Genomic DNA, 18,181 nt, shown 5'->3' on the forward strand with positions numbered 1-18,181 from the left:
AAAGACAACCTTGGTCAACCTTTCACCTACAACACAAGATGTTCGTTCAGCTCAAACCACATGTGAACCGCAGCAGGTTTTGTTTTCACTCAGATGATGAGCTGCAAGAGCAACCATGTGTGACAGAAGATATTATTAACTTTTTGATGAGTTTTTACCATACTTTTGAAAAAAGTTCTGTGTTAAATAATGGAATGAAAAATGTTTTTGACTATTAAGTATTTATAAGAAATCATTTGTAAAGAGCTTGTAAAGAGTCTGCGTGGGTAAAAAACTCTGTCGTGGAAGGACTCACACACCAGCTCAAGTGCTTTCAGCAGATCGTTTCATCAGATCAGACTTTCAGGAAATGTTTCATGTGTTTGGTTTGTTATGTTTGTGCTAGTGGCGTCTGACTGGTAAGTCGTAAATATATTGTTTGGCTTAATTTCAGTTACATTCTTCACTTATGTTAATTATCAAGGTCATTACAAAACTCCCAGAAGCCTTAATCTGTGTAAATCTGTTTGTTCATCAGGTGTGTTTGGACATTCAGTGTCAGTGATGGAGGGAGATTCTGTTACTCTATACACTGATGATACCGAAATACGTGATGGCAATGATATACTGTGGAAATAAGTAGGTGAAAAGTCTCAAATAGCTCAAATAAAGTAAAATAAGCAAATCTTCTCCACATATGATGATGTTCCTGATGGGAGATTCAGAGACAGACTGAAGCTGGACGATCAAACTGGATCTCTGACCATCACAAACACCACAACTGAACATGCTGGAGATTATCAACTAGTGATAAAGAGATGAACCTGACATCAAAAATATTCAGTGTTTCTGTCTATGGTGAGTAAAGATCATTTGTCCTGTCCTTCAAATATTCTTGAATATTCAGTACAAAAACTCAATCAGCAGCATTTGTGGCATAATGATGATAGTTATTGTTTATCAGTATGGACTTAATTTATAATTTATGCAGTGCAGAACATTTGACAACTTTATTCAATTTCTGTATATTTCTATCAGTGTGTGTGATCTCAGCATCAGTCTCTCTCTACCTCTGGAGGTGGAATATCAGGATAAAAACACCTACAGCTGTGTGCTGAACAATCCCATCAGCAACCAGACCACACATCTGGACATCAACACACTCTGTCACACATGTGCAGGTACCACAACACTGATGATATATGTGTGTGTTTACTGACCTGATCTCTGTCTTCTGTTGTAGATCACACTGATGCATTCACTTACATTAATGACTGTCTCTTGTTTACTCTCCTTCAGTCTCAGTGTCTCTGAAAGTGTCTGAGCTGCTGCTGCTGGTGGTTTTCTGTTGATTGTTACTGCTGTCAGGATCTTCTGCACCTGCAGGAAATGTAGAAAAGCAGGTTGAGGAGATCAAAAAAATGATGCAAGCATCAACATATTTATTTTGAACCAAACCTCTTTGCTAATGTTCTTCACCTGTTAACGTGTCATATCATTCTCATTAATCCTCACATGCTGATCTGCACTCATCCCAGTTACAAACTAAGCTAAGGAGAACCATTCCCTCTGGATGCTGCAAAGGAAGCCTCACTGACTCTAACACCTAAGCCCTCCAGAGTCCACTGCAGTTCTCAAACTTCTACTTGTTAATTGTACATGCTGACTCCTCCCTCTGATGATGATATTTACATAACTGATATTAAATCAGTTAAAATTGATTACTTTCCTCTCTGCCGTGTTCGAACCGACACACTGCTATATACACCTGTAACCAGCCCTTATCATCTTGAATGAAGCCTTCGCTACAACCACCTTTTGTGTTTGCCAGAAGAAAGTGAGTTAAGTCTTTATCATCGCAGGTTATAAAGGCCAATTTATACTTCTGCATCAAGTGTACGCCATAGTGTACATTGTAGTATACGCCGTAGTGTACATTTATACTTCTGCATTTTGTCTGTGTTGCTCTGCAATTACACCGTCGAAACACTAGTTGGCGGTAGGGTTTGTATGTTCCACGTGTTGAGTTTTTTCGCGGCTCTTTTGAGTTTAGGCTACTTTGAGTTTTGACGACTGAAATTGATCACGTTGGAGTTGGAGCCGATTAATGTTGAAAAACAGTTACTTATAGTGGAATTACTAAAGCTAAAATGTTACGTACGACCCGTGGACCAGTTGAGGCAGAAGGAGAGGGAATTTTCAATGCTTGTCCGGCCACTGAAAGACGAGGAAATGCATTTCCGATATTATGGGATGTCGGCAGGTAGGTTTGACGATTTGGTTCGTTGTGTGCTGCCATTTATGATGATAATGATGATGATAGATACTTTATTAATCCTTCTCAGGAAGTTATATGTGTTACAATAGCAGCAACAGACAACATTAATCTATCTACCTAACTACATTCATAAAACAAACCTTTCACTGAAGCATTTTATACTCTACAATATATTAACTAAACATGCTATACCCTATAATGATAAAACTAAAAACAGATACACAAACCAAATTAAGTAAAGGTACAACCCCTATTTTGATAATACTAAGAACATAGGTAAAAAAAATATAAGATTAAATAAATAAATATAAATCAGACTCAGTTATTAGTTATTGCACATTAAAGAGTCTAATAGCAGCCAGCAGGAGCGACTTATGATGCTGTTCACTTTTACATTTTGGTGGCATCACTCTGCTACTGAATGAGCTCTGCCGAAACACAGACAGGGCATGTAGTGGGTGTCTATCATTGTTCATGATAATGTTTAATTTTCTCAACATCCTCACCTCCTCTGCTCAACCCAGTCCTGTGAGATGCCAATGATGGAGCCAGTTTATTTAGTCTTTTCCTGTCAGATGTGTGTGCGCCCTCTCCCCAGCACACCACACCACACCACACCAAAGAAGAAAGCACTAGCCACATCAGTCTTATAGAAGGTGCACCACAGAGGTTGGCGAATGTTGAAAGATTGCAGCCTTCTTAAAAATGCAGCCTGCTTTGACCTTTTTTATATACTGCCTCCATGTGGCTGAACCAGTCCAGTGTGATATCCAGCTGCACTACTAGGTACTTATAGTTGGAGACAAGATCCACATCTGTTCCCTGAATGGAGAATGGATCTGGTATGGGCCTCAACCTTCTAAAGTCAATTACCATTTCTCTAGTTTTTAAGATGTTAAGTTGGTTATTGGTACACCAGCCCACAAAGTGATTGTGCTCCTGTATTCCCCCTCACAACCTTCACTGATGCAGCCCAGGACAGCTGACTGAGTATTTCTGAAGAAAACAGGTGTCAGAGTTACATTGGAAGTCGGATGTGTAAAGACTAAACAGGAAAGGTGATAGAACGCTTCCCTGTGGGACACCTGTGCTACACAGAACAGTCTCCGAAACACATTTGTGGAACCGCACATACTGTGGTCTGGCAGTTAAATAGTCAGTCACCCACAAAACAAGCTCCAGCTCCTCCTGCATCCTCCGCATCTTCTGACCAGCAGTTCTGGCTGAATGCTGTTGAATGCATTTGAGAAATCAAGAAACATAATTCTTACAGTTGCACCAGGGTTATCAAGATGTGCATAGACCCTCTGGAGCATGCAGATGAGGCAATCATCTACACTGATGTTGGGCTGGTATGAGAACTGTAGAGGGTCAATGAATGTGCACACTTTGGGCCTGATGTAAGATAGGACCTCAAGTGTCTTCATTATGTGAGAGGTGAGGGCGATGGGTTTTTTAGTCTTTGGGCTCTGCCTGATGTTTCCTTTTGGGAACAGGAACCAGGCATGATGTTTTCCACAAATCCTCTGCAACCTCAAGCTCAGATTAAATAGAGCCAAAAAAAACAACAACCACAGATACTGCAGTCTGCATCATTGTTGTGTAGTGTAGGTCCACTTTTGTGGAGGTACGGCGAAGGGTACGGCGTATGGTACACGACTATGCGTAGGCTACACCGTACACTCGACGCAGAAGTATAAATTGAGCCTTACGGTAGACTTCCATGTTTGTCGTGATCAGAAAGACTTGTCATTCTTCTCTGACACAGTTTTCAAAGCACTACTGTATCACACACTGTACCAATGTATCGAAATGACAAAACCACGTGATTGATGACGTTTGAAGCTTTGGAACAGCTGGTTTAAAAAAATTTGGCGCTTCGCCACCACACCTAATGCATGAAAAGGAAACGATTATCGAGGACGGAGGCATTATTTCTAAATGACTTAACCCTATACTTAAACCTATAGCATAAAAAAAAAAAAATTTTTTTTTTTTTTTTTAAAAACAGCAACCAAATTATTTTTTCAATTACTAATTATGATCACATTCTTTTAAATGTTAAATTATTGATCAATATGTGACTCCATTGACCAGGCTACACATGACATGAGTTGTGGTCTCATTGGCACAAATTAATTTAGATGAGATGAGATAGAACTGTATTGATCCCAGATTGATTCCACTCCTGTGTCACAGACTTCTGAAGCTTTGTTTGGTCACATGCTTTTTCTGCTTCGTGGTGATTTGTTAGACATGGTGGAGAAAACAAGTCTGACCACCAGATGCCACTATCGCTTTTTTTTTTTTTTTTTTTGGATATTGACATTTTAATTCTCTGCCAGGATCTTTTATTTTTGTCTATTCTTGTTCTTTGTGCCACATTGTTTGATTTCATCTCTTTGTTTGTTTTTTGTTGTTGTTTTTGCATGCACTCTCATAAATTGTATAGTCCTACATCTGAAATGTTGTTGCTTTGCTCTAGTTTAATTTAGTGGTTCACAAATAGTAGGCCTAGTCAAAATATAGAACATTCAGAAACTCAAATTATATTCTATTTTTAGCTTAACCTGCATGGGAATTTAATAACTTTATTAAATATTGATCCCATCCCACCCTTCACTGTCTCTGTACTCTGTGTAAAGAGAGAATTGGCAAATTCAGCACATCATCGCTCTCTAGTGTCCAAAGCAGAAAATCACATCTCTCTAAGAATATCTTACTTTCACACGATAGGGTGCGCTATAGTTACTGCTGTTCTCACAGTCACGTCTCTGATGTTTATAATAATATGAGCCTCATGTCTTATTGACGATGGTATGCAGTTAGTGAACATTGGACCCTAAAGTGTGACTAATAAATATGCTATTGTTTTTCTCCCTCAGTTTCTCATGTTTTTTCCCCAGTAGATTAAAGTGCCAAAAAAGCTGTTTATAGTAGAAGCACAGGAAGAAACTCTTCACCTACAAACTAAACACTCATTCACTGAATGCCCAGTGTCACCGACACATGTTTGTCCACCCAACGGATCAAACCACATTTAGAACAATAACGGCTGCGGGTTTCAGTTTGACTCAGAAGATAAACCCCAGTAAAGCCAGTACTGTGATTATACACGCTTTTAACTTTGTACTCTGGTTTTTCCTTTCAGTATTTTTTTTTTTAATTATTATTCATTATTAATTTTTAAATCACTAGAGTCATGTTCCATTTCACCATGAAATGCAGGTCATCCACAATTCACTTAATATTCTTCTTCTTTTAGCCATCTGAAACAGTCAGGTAACTACGCTCTCAGAAGAAAAGCGGTCACTGAGGCGGTGCTACTTCTAATATGAACCCTAAACCTTTTCATAAGAATAAAGAATATTTTTTTTATCCATCAAGAACAGTTAAAATCATAAGGGCCCGAAGAACTATAACCTTATATCATATGCAAATGCAATGTGTGAACTATAGGAGGGTCAAACGCTGCATAGGAGGATTCACACAACACTTGAACAGTTCTGCTGTTAGATCACACACTGAACCACTGAAGAAAATGTTTCACGTGTTAGTTTTGTTCTTTTTGTGCTGTTGGAGTCTGACTGGTAAGTTATAAAAGCATTTTTACGGCTTGTTTTTTTTTCCCATTTTTTGTTTGTTTAAATTAGAATGATTATTTTCATCTGCTTTTATTTACCAAAATAATTATGAATATTGTATGAACATAATACAAGATCTAATAACTCTGAACTTTCCATTGAGCTTTCAAATATCAGGCCATTTTTTGCCTTTTTAAAAATATTTCTGCAGCTATTAATCTACAAATGTCATGGAAATTCACTAGTCAAAATGTGCAGCAAACTTACAGTGCAGACTATCCAGTGATCTAAAGCTCTCATTTATTTAAAATACATATTAAAATATCCAGCACAATTAAAACTGTACTTATAATCTGCAATAATTATCATGCATTTATTGTCAATACATTTTGAAACTTTAAACACTGATTGTTCTCTACACTTTAAAACAAATTAAATGGATGTGCTGCACCAATAAGGTTTATTGTTTTGTGTTTGTGCTTGTTTTGGATATTCTCAACTTTACATGTAAACTTTTGCTGATTTCAGGCTTTGTAAACCATCAGTGGCCGTAATCTGTGTAAATCTGTTTGTTCTCCAGGTGTGTTTGGAGATTCAGTGTCAGTGATGGAGGGAGAATCTGTTACTCTAAACACTGATCTTACTGAAATACATGAAGATGATGACATACAGTGGAAATATGGAGCTGAAAACTCTCTGAGGGCTAGAATTAAAAAAAACGAGCTAACTTTCTCTAAATATAATATTTCTAAAATATTCAGAGACAGACTGAAGCTGGACGATCAAACTGGATCTCTGATCATCACAAACACCACAACTGAACATGCTGGAGTTTATCAACTAGAGATAAATGGAGCGAAACTGACATCAAAATCATTTCATGTTTTGGTCTATGGTGAGTAGAGAGCATTTGTCCAAACGTTCACATATTCTATTTACATATTCAGATGTTACATAATTGTATAGATGACAGACACAAGTGACCATCAACACACTAAACACACACTCAACGTGGATTTTATTACACCGATTCACTACAATTCACAACACCTAAAATAGACTGATAGTTCATATTTCTCTCTATGCTCTCATGTTTTCCAGCTCGTCTGCCTGTTCCTGTCATCATCAGTAACTCTTCACAATGTTCTTCATTAAATTGTTCACTGTTGTGTTCAGTGTTGAATGTGAGTGATGTGACTCTCTCCTGGTACAAAGGAATCAGTGTATTGTCCAGCATCAGTGTGTGTGATCTCAGCATCAGTCTCTCTCTACCTCTGGAGGTGGAATATCAGGATAAAAACACCTACAGCTGTGTGCTGAACAATCCCATCAGCAACCAGACCACACATCTGGACATCAACACACTCTGTCACACATGTGCAGGTACCACAGCACTGATGATATATGTGTGTGTTTACTGACCTGATCTCTGTCTTCTGTTGGAGATCAGACTGATGCATTCACTTCTTTCTTTATCATTACAGCACCAGTCGGACCGTCTTCTCCTCCTCCTCCTCCTCCTCCTCCAGTCTCAGTGTCTCTGATAGTGTTGATCTCTGCTGGATCTCTGATGATTGTTGCTGGATATTGGATCTTCTGGATCTGCAGGAAACACAGAAAAACTGATAAAGATGGCAAGTATTCTCTTGTCCTTTTAAACAAGTTAAATAAGAAATAATTCTTTGAAAATACGGTCTAAATATTTTAGCCAACTGATAGCCCTATTGTATTATTTAATTAAAAATGATTCTCATAATTTTCATTGTCATAATAAATGTCTATTTCTAATTGTATAAAATGACACTGTGCGTCGCTCTTTACTCATCTCACACACACAAAGGTTTCTCAAACTGAATCAACACTGGAAATGCAAAAAAAACAGAAAAGTTAATTTGTATGAATATAATCTGTAAGGATGAGGCTGGTGCTCTAAAATCTGTGTATATGAATGATAACTTTGGTTGTGCTTGTTGAATCTAAATGCTGATTAAAATACTTTTCTTTGTTAAACATCCTATTAAGGTTTGATTTATGTGTCTCTAAATTTACTGATAAACACTATTTTAGGAAATTTTGTGTGTGGAAAAAGTTATAGGCCTAATGGCAAATTAAATTTGTTAATGCCGTTTTTAAAAACTTTCAGTGTTACTTTGGTGTTAACTTTGAAATTCATAATAATAACATAAATATTGTGAAGAACCAGATCTAGTTAAGATTGAGTTTTGTTGTTTTAATGCATCTATAATTTCACACAGATGACACTTGTGAAGTCGAGATCACTTACGCTGAGACGACATTCCACAAAAGAAACACACAGAAATCGGTGAGACAATTTATTGTTAATTTGTTGAGTATTTGTATAATTTCAGATGTAGATCAGTGTGTGCTTTTGATTTTGTCTGTATAATATTGAAGCCCATTTCTACCAGATAAGAAATAAAAATCATGCTCTGGTAAATTATTATATTTTATAATTATATCTTTCTCATAATTATGACAAAAAGACGATATTATGACATACTAAATAAAAATTGTGAGATTAAAAAGTAAAAAATATCACATATACACAGTAAAAAGTTCAAATGATGACTTAAAATGTTGATATTATGACAAATTATTTTTTGCCATTTTTAATCCTTAACATTTTTATTCTTTTGTCCTAATTATGATTTAACTATAATTTATGATTTTTTTCTTATGTGGTGGTAATGGTGTTTCAGAGTATACTGATCTATCACATACAGTAAATCTCAAACACAACAGCACCATCAGATGTTTATAAAAGACTTGTTACTTTAAAAAACTATATCACATTACAATACATAATTACTATATCTTGTGTTATGCATATTTACAGAAAGTTGAAGAGGAGGTTCATGTGGAATATGCACAAATCATATTCAGAAGATGATCAAACTTTAATGTTGTTCTGAGTACAAGACCCAGATTGTGATCATTTCACTGTGAATCTCCTGAACGTCAGACTCTGAGTCTATGTTCAGTTTTAGGATTGAGAGAATCATCATGTTTCATCAGGAAATCACAGCAGACATACAGGATCATCCTAAAGGGTTTAAAGTATGATAATTAAAACCAGATTAATTAAATGTTCTCCTAAAACTTCAAAAGAATTGACCTTAACTGCAATACAGGGACTTATGTAAGCTAATTATGTAAATCATGTGGCCCATTGCAGCATTTTTATGTTTGCAAAACATAGATGCAAACTAGTGATGGAAAGGTGACGAAGTGAGCTCTGCTGTGGTCTCCATCATTTATATCAATGTGGTTTGATCTGTTGGGTAGACAAACAGCTTGTGCATGAGCATGTTTCTGCTGCTGGATGTTTGCATTTCATGTCAGTTTGTCTGCAATGTCTGAGGTGTCAATAAAGCGTCTGTGTGTCTGAGGTGTCAATAAAGCTTCAGTGTGTCTGAGGTGTCAACAGGTGTCAGTGCGAGTGTGTTTGAGGTGTCAGTCTGAGTTAACATCAAGTCGTTGCAAGGATTGTTCCATTTATGCACGCATGAAACAGTTAATGACTTCTCTACAGGGAAGCCACTTTACTACAAAATACTAAACTCACTCGTGCTGATGTTTGACAAAAAAAGGTCAAAAATCAAACTGTGATTTGACTTTGAAAAATTCAAAATGTTATATACTTTGTGTGCATGATGATCCTGCAAGAACTGATAAGAATGTAAATGTGTACCTTGAAATGCAATGTAAGTCGCTTTGGATAACAGAGTCTGCCAAATGCATAAATGTGATGTAGCCTAAGTTAAGCAGTGCTACTCTCAGAAATAAAGGTACAACAGCTGTCATGTGTAATGGCTTTTCAAAAGCTACACCTTTGTACCTTATTTTCCCCTTAGGGTGCATATTAGTACCTAAATGGTTGAACAGGTACAGCTCAAGTGACAACTTATACCTTTTTTTTCTGAGAGTGCAGTTTCAAGAGTTTCAATTCTTTCCAACAGAACTATACTTGATCCCCGTGAAGTATACTGATCCCCGTTTTTTCTTATAAATCCTGTTTTCTGCCGGTGTCTGGCTCATTTTAAGAATAAATGCATTGTATGATGTACAATTTTTGATTTGTGTTTGATGGTTGTTAATAATATGTTTTCATCAGCTTTGAGGAGAAACTAAATGCTGCTAACAAACTTGATTTTTTTGTATAGCACAACAGGGATCCTGTCCATTGGTGAAACAAAGGTTGTGAAATCAAGATCATAATCAGATATAAAATCTCACCTTACGTTCCCTTGATAGTGATAAAGTCCAGGCACAATTATATGAGGATATATGAGGCTCAAGTTCTCCACTCCTGCTCCAGTTCCAGCACTGTAACCTCCACCTGAGGGTCAGGGAACACAACACGAGTGATGGGGTGAAGGAGTGTTAACAAATGATAAAGACTAAATGATTTTAACTTTAGTAGAAAGAAGCATTAGCAAATATGTGGTTAGTGCGTGTTCTGGAAGATTTTAGTACCTAATGCTACCTCTCCTCGGCAACACAGAATGAGGAATCATTAATGTCTGAAGCACAGGACTTAAAGTAACTTTTTTGGTAAAGTTTACACGCTGATAAGTTGACTTCAACAACTCGAGCGAAGTTTATGACGTCACACAAAGAAAACATTTTTAGTCTATGGCGGTCACACAAAACTTCTTTCAATTAAATCAAACGTATCAAATGAGTCGAGGTTCTCACGTTACATTATTTCTTTGTGTTGGTCTGCAATGCTGTTTCCTTTAATGTAAATAACATCCCGTTTCAAATGTATCTCCACCTAATGTTTCTGTATTGTAAACATGATTGTAAACCCAAAACATCCTACGAAAGCAGACATACATACACACACACACCATCGAAAGTGAAATTAATACAACGTTTGACCACTAGAGGACAAGAGTCATATTTACACTTCTTCTTCTATGGTTTATTGGCGGTTGGCAAACAACCAGTGCATTTCCGCCACCAACTGGTGTGGAGTGTGGACCAGAAGAATGTGGACTATATACAGTAGGCCTACATTGTTTAAAAAAACACCAACCTTAAATTGCTTTCTCTAAGGTATTGAAACAATAAATTATAACACCTATCTTTTGACTCCTTTCTTGGAAAATCTTTTAAATCACACTGTTAAAGTAATGTGTAACATGTTATCTTAACTTATTGATCATACTATTGCTCATATAATAGGGTTATTAATAATGTTCACCACTGAAAAAAAAGGGAAAAAAAAGAAAGAAAATCATATGCTAAACCATAAAGAATGCCTATAACCATAAAAAAAAAAAAAAAAAAAAAAAATCATTTGTGATTTTTTCTTTCAATGCATGTGGGAGAAATAAATGTAATTTCTTTGTTTAAGACAGTAGTGCCTGATATCACATTACCATTGTTTTACTGTGGTAAAAAATACTGTTAAATTACTGTTAATTATTGGGATTGTTTATTTCAAGAACAGCATCCCACACAGTGTGCCCTTGCTATAATTTTCCTGATATTTCATTAATACACAGTGTTTAAACTACAAACATGTATTCTGTATTAGAGCGCCATCTAGTGTTCGACTAGGAATTCAACATTCAAAGAATCCAGTTATATTGAATCAGGTGTTTTTAATGTCATTTATCACATGAACATAAATGTCTTACTAGTTATTGTTGCTTGTTTCAGAAAGAAAATAGTGTTTATATGGGCTGATGCAAAGTTAAAGAAAAAATACATGTCTAAAAGTGTTCTGCTCATGGAAAGGCAAAGGATTTTTTTTTCATTTTCTTTTTTTTTTTCATAAAATAAAACCTCTTCATATGCACAGATCATTTAAATATTTTTTAACAGCTTATTAAAACACGAGAAACACTGGAAAAGTAGTGGTAATGAAACAAAATCATCTATGCCCAGCTCTTATTGATTTATATTTGGCAAATATTAACTCTGACGTGACAAAACATTTCATGACTAAAATAGACATCACGATACACGTATTTATACCTAAATCTATTCTAATATTCTACTCAATCTACCCAATAAAAGTAAGTCGAAGCAATCTTACATGATAAAACAAGAAACATCAACATATGGTTATCCAAACTTCTGACATTCATCAAAATATCTTCTTTTGTGATCAAAAGATTGACACATTCACGTGCAAGACGAAACCGGTGTTCAGTTTAAGAAAAGAGAAACATCCCCGCATGAGAGACAAACTAACACTCGAACATTTTTATATTGTTCAGGATCTGGAGAAACCAATGTGGACCCGTTTTGCCTATACTGGCTCAAAATGTATTTTCTTACAACAAGAATACACTTCATTTCTGTACACAATTAAAGAAGACAGTACCTCTTCTCAACCACACTTTTACTCCCCAAGGTTTGGGTTTTTTCGTAATTATTGCTTTAGGAGCAATTTACACATCACCATTTTCAACTAAAATAGAAAACTTTTTATGTATTTTGGGCGGGGTTTTGGGGAACTGAAAATGCAAGATTTTGAAAAAAGGGATTTAGAGTACAAGTTTTGACACCGTTATCATCTCTGAAAACAAAAACAAATTCATTACGTCTTCAGTCTAGGCGATAGTGTTTTCTTTACAAAGTTACATCACATCACATCAACTACGGGCCTGGGGCCTGTACCATGAAGGTAGACAAACGTGCACACGTCAGTTTTCGTGTTAGTTTACACAAACCCGTGTATATATCATAGACAGTAAAAGAAATGGACACAGCGACCCCATTGGATTCAACGGAGACAAAGTGAAGCCAATTCGAAACTCTTACTTCCTGGGGGTCCAGCGTACTGCGCAGACACAAACTGAGCTCGACGACGTAGATGTGACGTGAGCAAACCGTCTGTCTTCTAGTAGCTGTGCCAAGAGAAATCTGAATCATTACCTTCCGAAACTCGCAGAGACGGAGAGCGTGAGTAGGAGCTGTCCATGATCTTGGAGCAGGAGAAACTTTTTGTAGGTGTTCTGATTAATTATTTTGTCATTTTGCCTCGACGTCCTCCCGATTGCCTGCGAGCTTCTCCTCCTGTCCATACGGTAATTTCCTACTGTGCGACAGAGAGTCGCGTGGCTGTAACGCAATCGTTAGCCTACTTTTACAAAAACTGCTTCTACAGGGCCATAACGTAAGCTACAAGGTAATGGAGCCTTTTATACATTTTCGTGTTTCTTTAGAAATAAATAATGGACAAATGGAGTCTTTAAATGCCTCAGATGTAAAGTTATTCGCTGTCAAAGTGACGCCAAAATGAATGGGAGTCAATGGGATGCTAACAGCAGGTGGGGTTCCGCTAGCCAATGGCGGCGCCCGGGGGTACCTTCAAAATAATACAAATCCCTGCCCCCCTGGTATATATGCCGTCAAGAGCATGCCAAACCTGTAGGTGGCAGTGTAACGAGAAGCTCAAGCCCACGTTAGCCAATCAGAACCCCGAAAATCAACAACAGCAACAAATTTTAGGTCACTTTTTTGATGCAGGTGCAAGTTCTGTCACACGTCGACTGCCTAAAACTCTGTTTTTCTCAGTTTACATGCAAAAGTTCAAACAAAGTTTTCCAAAATCTCCACTCCGGAGTTATTAGAAAGAATCGTTTACAGAGGCGAATTCTCCGTTTGCGTGTAAACGAAGGGCACAAATGAAGGGAAATGTCTCAGATTGTCATAATAACCATGTGTACTTGTAAACGGGGCCTCAGACTTTGATCCATCCTTGACACTAGAAGTGCCAGAATTCCATAACTACTAGAACTGCCGTAAGCGGTCATTTTGACCGCTAGATTCCAAACTCTATATCTTTAATGATAATTACCCAATTGAGAGATTAATGCATTTATTGTAATAGGATATCTTTTAAAAACAAAACAACACCAAACTGTACATTTAAACAAGTTTAATTATACATTTATAAATAAATAATATCCGTAGATATCCTGAACAAAATGACGGAGTAGCCTATGTTTTCATGTTTCCACTGTTCGATCGCTTATTTTCACTTTCGCTTATAAAGTATTTCATTTTGGCTTGTTTAGTTATTTTTTCATTCTTGTTCTGTTCTGAATATCATTACATTTAAATGATTTGTTGTGGAATATGTTTTGTGTATTTTTCATCACATTTTACTGTTGTGTATATTGGTATAATAATACCGCGAAATTCAGTGCGGTCAATATGGCCGAAATAGGTAAATATGTTAATTTTTTTTTTTTTTGCCTTATGTGTAATTTATATTAAAAACATTTTAAATAACAAATGAAAATACAGACACTTTTAGGAAAAGTCAGGTACCAGCAGGATTTTATTTATTTTTTCAACAAAGTTATTGTAGAAATAAAATTCAAAACGGTTAAAGGTGCCCTAAGCGATGTTGGGTGACGTCACTTCTTGTTGACGTTCGAAGTATTGTCTCCTCCTCATCCCATCCCCCCACCCCCCTCACTTCCGTGCTTCCTGAAACAGTCATGAACGAGTCGAAGGCTTTCGAAGCCACCAGAGGAGAGGGTAATGCACAGGCTGTAGAGGAGATCTCTGGCGTCCTCTGGGGAGACTATTGTAAACAGTTCTCCACGTAGAAGTTATTGTGTATGGAATGGTGAATGCACTCTTCTGCCTGAGCATCTTTGATGACCCTCTGGAGGATGTAAATGGCACAGCAAGGGCTTGAGGTTGTGCCAAAGGGGAGAACTTGCCATTCATACACACTCTGTACCGCGGAGTGGAGAGATGCACGTTTACTTCCGCATCAGCGTGGAGGAACAATGCCCAAGCCGCAACAGGCGGTGTAGGGTTAATGTTGGGCCCACGGGCACGTAAGGCTCTACGTCGGGTTTACCACCACACCGACAGGATTATGTGCGCAGAGTTCTCGGGTAACCCAGTAACAACAGTCATAGTCGCGTACTCACCCACCAACGTGGCGCCATCTGACGAGGTGGAGAAGTTCTTTGAGGACCTTGTAAGAGCGGTCCGCGGCGTCCCAATGCACAACTTCCTGCCAATTCTTGGGGACTTCAATGCGAGGCTTGGACCAGAGGACGTACCCTTCCCCTACCACGACTCTACCAACCGCAACGGCACCTACCTCACTGCCTTCCTCACGGAGCACGAGTTACTGGCGGCAAATACCATCTTCCGGAAGAGAACAGGAAAGAGGTGGACCTTCCGGGACCGAGCCTCAGGAACGCTACGGCAGCTAGATTACATCCTAGTGAGGAAGAAGTGGAGGAACTCCATCATGAATGCTGAGCCATACAGCACTTTTAGTTCTGTGGGCTCAGACCACCGCGTGGTCTCAATGAGAGTTCCCCTGAGCCTCAGGGTCCCCAAACCAAGTCCCAAAATCCGGTATAACTGGAAAGCTTTCTCAAGTGACCCTGGTCTTCTAACCAGATACACAGAGGAGGTGAGGAGACGATTCCAGCAGCTGGACAGGGGAGCGGAGGCAAGCGGTGAATACAGGAGATTCGTCAATGTGAACAAGGAGGCGACCAGACTGTGCGTGCCTAAGATGGAGAAAGTCAGAACCTCCCTGCGATCAAAACACCCAGAGGTCATAGCAGCACGTGGGATGGTGGAGAAAGCCCGCCTCAACTTTGAGCGGGAACCAACTGCGGAGAGGCGCAGCGAGCTGAACGAAGCCAAACAGTTTCTTTTCAGAACCTATGATGCCATCAAAGGGGAAGAACTGATGGAAAGAGTGCGGAGGGTGCAGGCGGCGCAAGGGGAACAGCAGTATGGGGAGGCCTGGAGGGTCATCAATGAAATGACGGGGCGGAAGAGGACCAAGGAGGGACAGGTGAAGGGACACAGCCCGGAGGAGAGGGTGATGACCTGGTCAAGCCACTTCAAAAGGCTGCTGGGAGAAACAGCAGACGCAGCTGAGGAAGAGGAAATACCATCAGACCTCCCAAACCTGAACGTCAACGATGGCCCCTTCACACTCGGTGAGCTCGTCAGGGCAAAAGCCACAGTAAGAGTGGGAAAAAGCGCTGGTCCGGATGGCATACCCCCAGAGGTGCTGAAGAACTGTGATTTTGATGACATCATTCTAGAGTTCTGCAACCTTGCTCTGCTGCACAATCGGCTGCCTGATATGTGGTCTCTATCAAACATCGTGCCAGTGCCCAAAACCGGAGACCTCTCGAAGCCGGACAACTACCGAGGCATCAGCCTGACCTGTAGTACTGCGAAAATCTACAACCGCATGATTCTAAACAGGGTCCGGCAAGCAATCGACCCTCACCTGAGAGTAAATCAGAACGGCTTTCGAGAAGAGCGAACTGCTACAGCTCAGATCTTGGCACTCAGGAGATTGATAGAGGAGGTGAGGAAGGACAACCTGACTGCAGTCCTATGTTTCATAGACTTCAAAAAGGCATTTGATTCGATTCACCGAGGCACGATGGTGAAGATCCTGAAGGCATACAGAATTCCTCCGAACCTACTCCGGGCAATAGAGTCCATGTACTCAGGAACAAGGGCCAGGGTGGTGACCCCAGATGGCAACAGCGAGGAGTTTGACATCCTGGCTGGAGTTATGCAAGGGGATACACTAGCCCCCTTCCTCTTCATCATAGTCCTTGATTATGCGCTCAAGAAGGCAATCAGTGGGCGAGAGCAGGAACTTGGCTTCACGCTGACACCAAGGAAGTCAAGTCGACACCCGGCAGTAGTCTTGACAGACCTTGACTATGCGGATGACATCTGTCTGCTCTCCGACAGCATGGAACAAGCACAGGAACTACTACACAGGGTAGAGCTAGAGTGCACCAAGGTTGGCCTTAGGGTAAATGCGAAGAAAACTGAGGTCATGACCTACAACGTTCCACCAGAACATCAACCTCTGATAACAGCAGGAGACACTGTGCTGAAAGAAGTTGAGGACTTCAAATACATGAAGGGTGGGACAAATACAAATACATGCGCTGATGCGCATGGGTCAACTCAACTGAGCAAGATCTAAAAGTGAGGAAGGCACTTGAATGGAGGGCCCTGAACGGCATGAACAGTGTATGGAACTCCAACCTTTCCCGCCAAATCAAACTCAGCTTCTTCTACGCGACGGTTGAGTCCGTTCTCCTCTATGGCAGTGAATGCTGGACCCTGAATCCAACCCTAGAGAAGTACCTGGACGGGTGCTACACCAGGATGTTGCGTGCAGTGCTTAACATCAGCAAGAGTGCGCATGTAACCAACAAAATCCTGTATGAGGGAGTACCAAGAGTGAGCAACAAGATTGCTGTGAGGAGAATGAGACTTGCAGGACATTGCCGAAGGCATCGAGAGCTGCCAGCCAGCAAGCTGGTGCTATGGGAACCAACACATGGCCATCGGTCAAGAGGACGTCCCACGCTAACATACGTGGACATACTCAAGAGGGATGCAGGAGCCCAGAGCACCAACGAACTGGCCAGATGCATGGAGAATCGGGATGACTGGAGGCAACGATGGAAGGCTCGTCTGAGGACGACCTAGAGAGAGAGGAGGAGCTTCACAGTCCAGGTCACGTTTTGAGGAAGATAAATAAATATCTACCAAATGTATGAAGACTTAAAGTCCCCCTGTGGTGAAAATCCACCTTTTAATGTTGTTTATATGTCTATGTGGTGTTTAATGTGCTTTAGGAAAAAAACATGCAAATTCATAAAGTGAAGCAAAGACAGTCTCAAAAACACAGCTTGAAATCGCTGGTGTTTCTGACATCACAAACTACCTTGTAACCAATCAGATCAATCTGTGATTGTCAACCAGTGAGTGAGTGGAGGCTTTTAAATATGTAATTTTGGTGACGAAAGATGAGTTTTAAGATATACAATTATTGACTACAGGGGGACTTTAAAACAGTACATTTTTAGTTATTATTGTAAGTAGCCTATACATATACATGCAGAAATTATGCTGTAACATTCTCCCAGACAAACAATACATCAAGTAATTTCCAATATTTTGAAAACCCAGAGTTTGTTCAACTAGTTTCATGCAACAGGCCTCAAGGGTTAGTGATACTGGTTAAACCATCAACATTAGCAATATAGTGACTTTTGCAGTAACAGCAACAATAGAGAGAAGAGAGTTTCAGCTGATCCGCTTCTCTTCATCATGTCCTAATTCTCTTCAGTGATGTTGCATTTGACACTGAAGCTTCAAAGCCTGCATCGAGTATGCAGCGCAATTTCTCATGAAGCTCCGTGCCGGAGCGCATATCGTTTTCAGAGAAACACGTGATCAATGAAAAACGAAGCCTCGCTTTCTTTCCAGTCATGTGAATGCTTTTGCGTGTCAATGTTTGAACCCAGACCACTTCTCAACAGGT

The 18,181-nt window shown here is 39.3% G+C and overlaps 2 protein-coding genes and 2 long non-coding RNA genes across 4 annotated transcripts in view; 2 read left to right on the forward strand and 2 right to left on the reverse strand.

Moving 5' to 3' along the window:
* Positions 1–18,181, reverse strand: part of LOC308702402 (uncharacterized protein) — a 32,253-nt gene that overhangs the window by 10,107 nt on the left and 3,965 nt on the right. The window lies entirely within an intron of this gene.
* Positions 88–4,228, forward strand: LOC308702414. Its single transcript, XR_014031595.1, has 4 exons — positions 88–398; positions 518–837; positions 1,018–1,160; positions 1,279–4,228. It is a non-coding gene; the product is annotated as an uncharacterized lncRNA (long non-coding RNA).
* On the forward strand, positions 4,957–9,933 carry LOC308702404 (SLAM family member 5-like). Its single transcript, XM_081385224.1, has 5 exons — positions 4,957–6,736; positions 6,943–7,224; positions 7,326–7,475; positions 8,097–8,164; positions 8,699–9,933. The coding sequence occupies exons 1-5, from the start codon at positions 6,448–6,450 to the stop codon at positions 8,750–8,752; spliced, it is 843 nt and encodes a 280-aa protein (XP_081241350.1). The 5' UTR covers positions 4,957–6,447; the 3' UTR covers positions 8,753–9,933.
* On the reverse strand, positions 8,163–10,736 carry LOC308702415. The gene is made up of 3 exons (XR_014031596.1): positions 10,339–10,736; positions 10,099–10,201; positions 8,163–8,905 (listed from the first exon to the last, which is right to left on the reverse strand). It is a non-coding gene; the product is annotated as an uncharacterized lncRNA (long non-coding RNA).

The sequence above is a fragment of the Scardinius erythrophthalmus genome, assembly GCF_964197995.2.
Source record: "Scardinius erythrophthalmus genome assembly, chromosome: 14".
In the NCBI taxonomy this organism is placed as follows: Eukaryota; Metazoa; Chordata; class Actinopteri; order Cypriniformes; family Leuciscidae; genus Scardinius; species Scardinius erythrophthalmus.